The sequence below is a fragment of the Cyanistes caeruleus genome, chromosome 27, assembly GCF_971803275.1.
Source record: "Cyanistes caeruleus chromosome 27, bCyaCae1.hap1.1, whole genome shotgun sequence".
Taxonomy (NCBI): domain Eukaryota; kingdom Metazoa; phylum Chordata; class Aves; order Passeriformes; family Paridae; genus Cyanistes; species Cyanistes caeruleus.
The window spans coordinates 1,253,394-1,264,106 of NC_141727.1; the positions used below are offsets into that span (position 1 = coordinate 1,253,394).

Consider the following 10,713-nt stretch of genomic DNA (forward strand, 5'->3'; position numbering starts at 1 on the left):
ACAATTGCCAGGAAGGACAGGGCAAGGGGAAATGGCTTCCCACTGCCAGGGGGCAGGGTCAGATGGGATACTGGGAAGTTCTTCCCTGTGAGGGTGGGGAGGCCCTGGCCTAGGCTGTCCAGAGAGGCTGTGGCTGCCCCTGGGTCCCTGGAAGTGTCCAAGGCCAGGTTCGGTGAGGCTTGGAGCAGCCTGTGACAGTGGAAGGTGTCCCTGTCCGTGGCAGGGCTTGGTACTGGATGGGCTTTAATGTCCCTTCCCACCCAAACCACTCAGTGAAGCTGACATATTACACAGGGTCATTGGTTGGAGACAGGAACAACACAAACTCTCAGAGATTGAACTGTTTAATAAAACAACAGCCTCTTTTATTGTTCTGAACCTTCTCATATAGTGAGTGCAAACCTCGCAGGTCTGGACAACTCATTGGTCAAGGTTTTAGCACCACCCAGCTCTTGACCTGTGCTGTGTCTGCTTTCTGGATTGAACATGATTAGCTGAGGTCCCTGCTTGGGTTTGATCCATCCCTGCCCCATCTGGGAGCTTGTTTTACTTCTAGGCTGGTTGAGTTTGGGGGTCCAATATGGCCAAATTATTTGGCAGCTACAGTCTAGCTGCCACTGTGACAATTCACCCTTTCTGTTATATTTAAACAAAAATTTCCAAGTGTTCTTTGTTATCTTCTGCAGGTGCCTTGCAGATAGTACAACAAAAATAGCATGATTTTAATTTGAATGAGGCTTTCCACTCAATTTGACAAACCTAGCTCCTCCAGCCAGCAGTGTGCTCCATGTATCACTGGAACTGCAGCATTCACATCTAGGAGCTGTTAGGGAAAACCACCCATGTCACAGTCCTTCAGGCTAGCATGTCACAGGTTAACTGTTCAGAAGCTACAATGTTACAACTTAACACTATAAACAATAAACAATTCCACTCAAAACTATTTCAATTAAAAACACACGTTTCTATCACTGATGTCTTCCAGATATTTGAGTTTTGGATTTTGAGTAGGTTGATGGGCAGACTGTCCCACCATTATCAATCTGATTCCAACAAGGTGTCAGCTTGCTAGGTTATGTTGTGAATTTATTGAAAAACATGACAACATGGGAGCACCCAAGACTTCTGAGTTGGGGGTGTGCATCCACCTCACACCTCCTTAGGAGTCCAGTATAGCCAAATTTATTTGGCAGCTATAGGCTAGCTGCCACCATGACATTGACATGTCTCTTCAGCAGAAAAGAGAGGGATTCTGCCTTAGGCCTCCTAGCAGTGGCACTGGAGCTGTTTTCTTGCCTGCATGCAGTGAGTTTTCTCCTGGGTGGTTTTAGGGAACTACGTGCCTGGCACAGAGACCCACATGGCCCCGGAGGTGGTGATGGGGAAGCGCTGTGACTCCAAGGTGGATGTGTGGAGCAGCTGCTGTATGATGCTGCACATGCTCAACGGCTGCCACCCCTGGACCCAGTACTACAACCACCCTCTGTGCCTGAAGGTGAGTGACCCAGCCTCTCTGCAGCACCAGGCAGGTGAGCTGCCAGAGCTTGTTATGCTGGCCAGAGAGCACTTGCCTCGGGTGGATGGCTGGGAGCCAGCTGGGTATCTGACAGGATGCCAGCCTTGCTTTGGGAGCTGAACATTCTCCATGCCTGCTCTGCTTGGACTGTTCTTCCATACCCTGCTCATGACTTGGGGGTGACTTTTGAGCCATTCAGCTGTAATAAAATTACTGTTCAGGTCTCACTTAATGCTTTCATTTCAGTTGGAAATGCTGTTGGGGTGGGAAGAACCTTCCTGAAATCAAATTAAGCCTCTCTGGTCTAACCTCTTTCACTTCCTGTTTGTTACACAGATCGCTAAAGAGCCGCCTCCTCTGAGGGAAATTCCACCTTCCTGCAACCCTCTCACTGCTGAGATTATTAAGCTGGGGCTGGAGAAGGAGCCTCTGCACAGGGCATCTGCATCAGAGCTCAAAACTAAGACCTGTGTGGCACTCGAGGAAGGTAGCAATGTCCTGATGTAACTGATGTAGCTGAACCTTCATATTCCCACTGGGAGAGTTGCTGGTGCTGTTCTTTTGGGAAGCACCAGTCTGTTTTATTGTCCAGTATGTCATTTGCACAGTATTGATGCATATTTTGGGTTGATGGCTTTTGCCTGCAGCCGAGTGTTTGTCACCCAAATAAATGCTGATTTCCTGTGTGCTGTCACATGCTCTTCTCTGCTGAAGGAGGTGAGCTCTCTGTGGCTTTGTTCAGGTGCTGTGCCTGGGCTCCTGTCCTGGAGAGCCTGGTGTGCAGCACAACTGCAAGCAGAGGTTTATTACATCCTTAGCTGTAACTCATGCTTGTGGTTCAGTCTTGCCCCTGACACCCTCACTAATTTATTTCAACTTAATCCTTCTGAGTGGTTCTGTAATACAGCAAGAATTTGTGGAGGTGATCTGATTTTATCTTTTGAAGAAGCTGGGCATTTTACAGCAAATACACTTCAAAAATCCCTACAGCAAAGGAAAACTTTTCCCTCTTTTATTGCTTTATTTGGTAATGTTTGTATCCTTTTTGTTTTTTGTAGTGGGAGGTGTGAGAAGCCCCTGGAAAGGTGAATACAGAGAGCCCAGACATTTATCTTTGAACAAAGAAAACAGTGCACAGACATCCCTGTCCCCTACAGTGAGCCCAGTTTCTGAGACTGGTTCTGACCCAAAACTGTCAGTCAAAGTTTCCTGTGCCAGCCCAGTCCCACCACCTCCATCTCTGGAGCAAGCAGAGGAGGTTGAGGGAAGCCACTGGAATGAGGGCAAGGAGTTACCTGAGACCTGGGACCCCCCACCTCTCTCCTCGACTCCTCTGCCCCTGAAGAGCTGCAGCCACATGGAAAGAGCCACAACCATTTCAGAGCAAGAACTTCAGCAGCTGGAAATTGGTGAGCACTGGGCTGGGGGAGGAATTCAGCTTTTTTTTTTACTTGAGAGCAGGATAAAAATACAGCTGCTTTCTGTTGGCTTGTTGACAGTTATTTTTGGGTTTTCAGCTTGGATGTCATTTTGCTCATAGTTCCTTTCTTGTTACACAAATTGCTCAACCTTTCTTCAGACTACCAAAACTAATAGTTCTTAACCAATTAAATGTGCCACAAAGGCAGTGAACAGAATTTCCTTCCCCCTGAACAGGGAGGAACCTTCTGAGAGAGGTGCAGGAACCTCTTAGAAAACAGCCTGTTTAAGACTTGTGCTTCTTGGCACTGTGTAAACAGTGTCAGAATTCCAACTTCATCTGGAATTTTAGGCTCAAACATATTTTATTTTTTTTTAAATTAAGGTAAGCCAGGATAAAATAAGAGAATGCCAGATGTCAAGCAAAGCAGTGCAGTTAAAATCAGCCTGCAACTGTTTTTCCTACAGCCATCAACCAAGGAATTTGGTTACAACAACAATCCAGATTTTGAAAGCCAGCAGTAAATTCAGTGTGGAAATCAGTGATTTGTCCAGTTCCATTACCCCAGTATAACTCTACATTTCACCTTTTTTTTCTCCTATATTTTCAAGTCTTTTTGAATGAATTGAAAGCTTCTAGTTAGGAAGAAAGTGATTTGAATTGTAACTGTGTCAGGAAACTGAGGAATGAGGAGTTTTATGGGTTGCTGATGGGCAGCTTCTTTCTCAAATGGCTTTGGGTTCCAGCAGCATTGTAAGAGCTGGTTATGTATGGGATATCTGGATATTATCAGCAATATTTGCAGTATTTTTAAGTACTTGTATCCAGATAAGGGAGTACAAACCTCCAGATACTTGTGAGAGCTGAGTACATGAGTTTGACCTTCCCTTGATAATGTGGATGGATCTAAAGTGACATCTCACAGGAGACATAATGGGCAAGAACTGGTAAATTTGGATGCTGTTTTGCATGTTGTTGCACAATCATCTCCTCTTGGCTCAGTTTCCCTGTGTCACAGTGCTGGCTGTGGCCTCTGCAAGGCAGAGTTGTGTGTTGGGTTCTGCTGCACCAATACGAATGTTCATTAATACTGCTGAAGAAGCTTTGGATATTAATTGCAGAGCTGTGATTAGAACAGGGAGGCATGAAAGGAAACACTGGAAATGTCTCCCTTCTCTTCCTTTTGCTGCAGAACTGTTTCTGAACAGCCTTTCCCAGCCTTACTCTCTGGAAGAGCAAGAGCAAATGCTTTCATGCCTCAGCATCGACAGCCCCTTTGTGTCAGATGCCAGTGAGAAGGTGAGTGGGGATGGATGGGGGTGGCTGACTGGCCTTGGGGAAGCTGTGACCAATGGAAATCTGGAATTCCTCACTTTTGCTGCTGCTTTCTGACACCAAATTTGCTGGGGAGCAAATGCTTTCCTCATGCCCAGTGGGGTGCTGAGGGTTGTAGCTGTGCTTTGGTTCCCTGTCCAGTGTGGATCCTTTCCTCCCGAGGCTCTGCTGTGCTCTGTTCTCCCCAGAAGTTTCAAGTGTATGGATACAGAAATCTCAGCAGCCTCAACCCTGTCTGCAGGAGAAGGGAGCTGGGGAAGCAGTGATGGAAGTAGGAACTGCACCAAGCAGCTGTGCAGGGTCTTCTTCCTCGTCATGACCACCAGTGGGAGATTTAGGGAAAGACCAGGAGAGTAGGACAGGAAAACAAACCCAAATCTTGGATATTCCCAGCCTATGGATCTATTCTCCATTAACTTATTTTAACCCATTGATACTAATGAATACATAGTCCTAGTTATTTAAATACCTATTTAGAATGGTTTGCTCTCTCTGGTATTCCTAAGGTAAGGAATATCAGTGAGGAACACTGAATAAGCCTTGTTGGACCAGGGAAGGACAAAAGCCCTTCAATCACAGTTTTCAAAGACACTGAGACCCAAATTTGTGCATCCTGGCATCTGCAGGAGTCAGTTCTGATTTGGAGCAGCTTTGTGTCCTATTTTTGTCTCTCTTCTCAGTCTTCCAGTGCTTTTTGAGGAGGACTGAGGGAGTTCTGCACAGCTCAGCTCTTGACACACGCAGTGTGCAGTGTGGGATCTGACTCTGCTTGGTTTTTCCCACTAACACCTACCCCATACCTTTAACTTGATTTTTGACTGGTTCAGACCACTGTGCTGATGTCAAATTGACTGGGACAATACAGACCCTTCCCCACAGGGAGGCAGCTCAGGGTCTATGGTTGTTTTTGTACAGTTAATTGTTTCTCCTGTGCGTTTCTAATGTCAGAAAGTGACAAATATTTGAACTGATGCTTAATTATCCTGCCAGTCAGTACAACCCCTCTTTTGTCATCCAACTTTTCAGCTCATTATTGATTTAACTATTGAGAATATCTGATAATGACTGTTGCACTGCTATCCATTCCCTTTCCCAGATGGCACATAAATGTTGAGTAAAGCCCAGCCTTAAACCCCTCTGGATTTTTTCCTCCTGACCTTATTTTAATGCTCATCTCCTGCCAGCTCATTTTCTTTTGGAGGCTTAGACAAACCTGTGCTTACTCCTGCAGAACTCCATGAAGGCTTCTCACAGTTTGAGGGACACCATGAGCTCTGGGATCCATTCCTGGAACAGCCAGGCAGACGGGCAGAGCTGCAGCTGGAACAACCTGCTGAGCCGCAGCCGGCACACAGACACTCCCAGCTACTTCAACGGTGGGTCTGCATTTCCATAGCTGGGATAAATGGCCAGGAATCACTTTCTCACTATCTAGACAGGCAGGATAGGGATGCTTTCAGCTCCTTTTGTCCTTCAGTTGCTGTGCCAGCACAGACCCCCTCTAAAGATGGGCTGTGTGGAAGCCCAGTCTGTCCCAGTCACAGATGGGTGGAAGGCACTGGGTCTGTACAACAAAATCCAGGGAAGTTTCTGAACACACAGAGCCTGTGTACCCTGCCTCATGCAGCTTCTGTGTGCAAGGACTGTTTTATAACCACAAACATCTACCCAGAATTTTGAGGGCATATTGTGCAAATTAATATATCACTTCAGCTGCTTCCTTGCTAAATGCAGCTCTGCTCTGTGAGTCATCCTGTCTGCAGCTAGCTCCATGCTCAGCAAAAGACCTACATAATTAAATCCTTAATGACAAAAATGAGTTTTTCCCCATGTGTGTGCCTTGTCAGTCAGTTTTGCTGCGGACTGTGAGGTCCTTGTGGCTCAGCAGAAGTTAAATAATCTCTTGTGTATTCCAGGAGTGAAAATCCAGATCCAGTTGCTAAGTGGAGAAAATTTGCACATCAGAGATTTCCACAGGACAAAGGTGGGAGACATTGCCACAGGGATAAGCAGCCAGGTGAGACACAGACTGGAGTTCAGTGCATCATTTGAGGAATGGTTTCTTCCCTACCACAGCCTCATAACCCCTGAATTCCAGAGAGACCCAGGAATGGTTCAGGGATCCTTAGGGCACCTTTAGAACCAGAACCTCAATGCTGCTGTTGTTGTGAGTGTGGTACCACAGTATGTTTTCTGAATCACACAGTCATTAAGGTTGGAAAAGACCTCCAAGATCATCAAGTCCAGCCTTGCAGTAAACCCCACAAGGCCCACTAAACCATATTTCCAAATGCCACATCCACTCATTTTTTGAACCTTTTCAGGGATGGTGCTTCCACCACTGCCCTGGGCAGCCTGTTCCAATGCTTGTCCACTCTTGCAGTGAAGAAATTTTCCCTAATATCCAGCCTAAACCTAGTACCAAACCTGAATTGTAAGCCAGTGCCAATTGTCAGAGTGACCACAGGGATCTATACCTTAGAAAACACCTGTGCTGCAGCCTCAAAAATCCTTCTCAATTATAAGCTCTTTCCCCTCTCCCTAAAGAATCATTATATAGGATTTTCATCATGAGCAGTAGCATCAGCTCAGGGAAATGAGCTGTGTTTGGCTGGGGTGCTTCCAATTTGTTCTGTTGGAGATGTTGGCACACTCCTGTGAACCTCACTGTGGGCTGCCTTGGCTGTTCCTGAAAGCATCTCTGGAGTGTCTGTGGGACTGTGACTCATCTGAGTGTAAAATGGGATTGTCTCTAAAAGATGTTGCACCAGCCCAGAAAATGTTCCAGTGGTGCTGGTTCTCTCTAGACTCTGTTCAGATGAACATCACAAAGCAAAATACCTGAGAGGAGCTCAGGTGCCCAAACATGGGCAGCTCAGGACCCCCAGCCATGGCCCAGAGCTCAGGGAGGCACTTTGGCAGCAGGGTGGGCACTGCCCAGTCCAGTTCTGAGGATTCCCTTATGAGAGGAGTTCAGGATGTTCCTGCCAAGCACGAAGCCCTCCCTGGGAGCTGTTCTTGTCTTGGGAAGCTGCATGTGATGGATGGGTGTGATGTCCTGGAGGAGACTGGAAGTGTCCCTGAGCTCTGTGTGTTGTGCCCCACAGATCCCTGTGCCTGCCTTCAGCCTGGTGACCAAGGAGGGGCAGCCTGTGCGCTATGACATGGAGGTGCCCGACTCTGGCATCGAGCTGCAGTGCACCCTGGCCCCCGACTGCAGCGTCAGCTGGGCCTGGCGCGTCAAGCACGGCCAGCTGGAGAACAGGCCCTGAAACCCTGCCTGCTTTGGAGGTTTACACCTTGTGCAAAGAAGGAATTGCAAAAGCTTCTGACCTCCCCTGCCATGGAGCACCAAGTGCAGTGGCTGATGTTTGTGCTGCAGCAGGATCACAGCTCACTGCCCTCGGGCTTCACTTCCGTTGGCTGTTCTGATGCACTTCCAAGACATGTCCTGAGCTTAGACATTCCCCAGGACAGTGGGAATTTCTTGGTTTGGGTGTGTTAGAGCTTGAGAATGGTAGGTGGAAATTCCTCACTTTTCAGAGGAAGGAGGTTGTGCTTTTCAGGAGAGCAGGGGGATTGCTCTTGCTCTCAGGTGAGGTCGGTCGTTGCTGGGCTTGCCCAGAGGAGGAGGTTGGGTGCCCTCAGTGCAGCTGGGGCTGGTTGTGCTGAGGGGAGATGGCTAACTTCCTTCCAGCTAGAGATAAAAACATTTCTGTAGGCTCTGGGGAGCATCATCTCCACCTCAAGCCTTTTGCATGGGGAGGATCGACAGCAGCCACTGGCTGGTTCTTGGTTTCACCTCCCACCCTTCCCCGCAGTCGCTTCCTTCTTGAATCAGAAAAGAACTCTGTTCCCAGAAAGAGCTTTGCTTGCAGCTCCCACCTGCAGGTCTCAGAGGAGCTGGTGCTCTCTCTGGTGTCCCTGGCAGGCAGGGCAGGAGGAGGGTACAGAATTCCTTGGTGGGAGGGTGGAGGGGTTGTTCTTCCATCCTGTTCCCATCTCTGATGTGGGACTTCAGGTGCACTGTCCCATCCTTGATGGAGTAAGGGACATCAACTCTGTCAGTTGTGACAGGGCTGAATTTTATTGCAGAGTTTATAAAAATCTCCCTCCCAGCTCCCCAGTTCTGTGAGCTCAGCCCAGTGCCCCAGTTCTGTGAGCTCAGCCTGGCCTCACAAGGCTTCCCACTCCTCCCCTCACTTCAGACTGGGATCACTGAGTGGGATGGGCAGCTGGGCCTGGAATGCCTTAAGCTTTGAACTGTTTTTTTTTACTGATATGTGAATGTTTGTGAATACTGAAACCTCACAGGTCAAGTTCAGGTGGGCGGGTGCCGTTCACTCTTCTCCATCCCAGAACGGATCCCGAGGGAGGTGTGAGCTCCGAGTGTGTTTGTTCAGGGCTGCTCCAAGGCCTGGCACACCTGGAAATCACAGTCCCTCCCTGTGGCTGTGCTCTCCCAGAGCTCTGTGGCTGCCTCTGAGCAGAGGCTCTGCATCCAGCCTGGGCAGAGAAACAGCTCCCAAAGGCCAGGGTGGGCTCTGCCAGATCCGTGTTGGTCTGGGAGACTCAACGGGGCAGCGATTCTGGCAGTGTTCCCAAGAACTCACTTAGAAAATAGCTGGGAAAAGCTGAACTCTGAGCCTCCCTTTTTGAGAACCAGCACTCCTTAAACAATGGATGCTCTTTCCCTTTGGTCTCCCAGAACATGGGCTGGTTTTGCTCCACCAGACAGTGACATCCCAGATCAGAAAATTCAAGTTGTGATGTAATAAGAAAGTGGAACTCATGAAGAAAAATGAAACCTGTCACCACTCTGGGTATAGTTTTTATAGCACTTTTTGTTCTAAAGCACTTAATACATTGTCCAAAATAGGCACCTAATTATATCTTCAATGCCACATTCAGAGTCTTTTTAGTAAATAATTAACACATTATGCACATGTCTTCCAGGAGGGAACGGGGAAAGGGGGAGGTTGGCTCGATTTCTTTTTTCAGATGCCATAAACTAATAAGAGTTTAAGCTCTGGAGCAGGAGGGATCAAAGTGCCTCTTCCAGGGGTCCCAGAAGCTCCCAAGCACAGTGCATGCCTGGCTCCTTTCCTGAGCTTTCTCTGAGGGGGCAGGAGGAGAACTGTTGGTTGTTTCTGTGTGTGTGTGGTGATGTGTCAGTCCCAAAGCATCGTGGCTTCCATCCCAAAGGCTGCCCCTTGTGCACCTGGGGGCTGCTCCCATGTCCTGGTTCCATGCCTAGGCATTAGGATTGAGCTCTGGAGCAGCAGGGAGGGAGGGAGCAGCGGGACTGGCTGCAGAACTCCTGGGCTCTGCATCTGCAGCATTAACCTGAACTCAGGCCACCTGCACAAGAGCAGCGAACCCTCCTGGGGCCCAGGATGTCCTCACAGTGCCCATGGAGGTGTCCATGCTCCCCTGGGCCCATGGAGATGTTTGTGCTCCCCTGGGCCCATGGAGATGTTTGTGCTCCCCTGGGCCCATGGAGATGTTTGTGCTCCCCTGGTCCATGGAGATGTCCATGCTCCCCATGGCCCAAGGAGGTGTCCGTGTTCCCCAATACCCTCACAGCAGCATTAGCCAGGATTCACCCTCTTTGTTTTGTCCAAAGCCTTTAGTCCTGTTTTGCTGCCACCACAAGTGCCCAAGTGAGGCTGCAGGTTCCCAGCACACAAAGCTTGGCCGTGTCACTGCTCTCAGGGTGGGATGTGGTGGCACAGTCCCTGCCTGGGGACAGACACCTGGCAGCCACACAAACCACTGGTGCCTTCCCAGTCCCTGAGCTGGGGTTCTCCTCTGGGATGATCTCCAGGCTGAGCTGCCAGCCAGCCTGAGCTCTCCCTGGCTTTCTCCTGCTGCCAGGACAGTTTCCTCTTCCCTCTGCTTGTCACTTTGCTGTGACAGGCACAAACAACCCAGCTTCCAGATGAAGGCAATACTGACAGCAGGAAGTCGGGGACGATTTGCATTATCCTCGTTCAAATTTGGCTGGAACTGTCAGGTTTCATAACGAGTGTTTAGGACAGAACCCCAGCTCAGGGTGGGGAGGACAAGTAGGAGTGATAAACACAGATGGCTCTTGTCGTGCAGCTCCTGTTCAGGAAGTCTGGAAAAATCACTGCTGGTGAGGTGAGGTGAAGCTGAGGATCTCTTTGGGATGGGCAGTGGGGGAAGGTGCTGGAACGAGGAGCTTGTATGGAATGAATGACACTTTATAAAACTGTGATTTCTTGAAGTTAATGTTTTTGACCTGCATTTTCACAGGGAAAAAAAAAATAAAGCTAAAAAAAAAAATAAATTTTGTTTGTTGTCATCGCTGGTGGTTTGATGTGTTGTCCTAGAGAACAAGATGGTGATGCTGAATGAGACATTTTCCAGGAAGAGGAGCCTGCTCTGATTAAACTCTGCTATATAATAATTTGAGGGA

The 10,713-nt window shown here is 48.5% G+C and overlaps 1 protein-coding gene across 4 annotated transcripts in view; it reads left to right on the forward strand.

Moving 5' to 3' along the window:
- The window catches only part of MAP3K14 (mitogen-activated protein kinase kinase kinase 14), a 28,437-nt gene extending 17,853 nt beyond the window's left edge, over positions 1 to 10,584 (forward strand). For all 4 annotated transcript variants that reach the window (XM_023942646.2, XM_023942648.2, XM_023942647.2 and 1 more), the window contains exons 10-16: positions 1,332 to 1,495; positions 1,853 to 2,003; positions 2,575 to 2,925; positions 4,129 to 4,235; positions 5,503 to 5,647; positions 6,188 to 6,288; positions 7,379 to 10,584. In XM_023942646.2, coding sequence (XP_023798414.2) covers positions 1,332 to 1,495; positions 1,853 to 2,003; positions 2,575 to 2,925; positions 4,129 to 4,235; positions 5,503 to 5,647; positions 6,188 to 6,288; positions 7,379 to 7,543 — 1,184 coding nt within the window. In that variant the 3' untranslated portion in view covers positions 7,544 to 10,584. The remainder of the gene's footprint in view (positions 1 to 1,331; positions 1,496 to 1,852; positions 2,004 to 2,574; positions 2,926 to 4,128; positions 4,236 to 5,502; positions 5,648 to 6,187; positions 6,289 to 7,378) is intronic.
- The last annotated feature ends 129 nt before the right edge of the window (positions 10,585 to 10,713 follow it).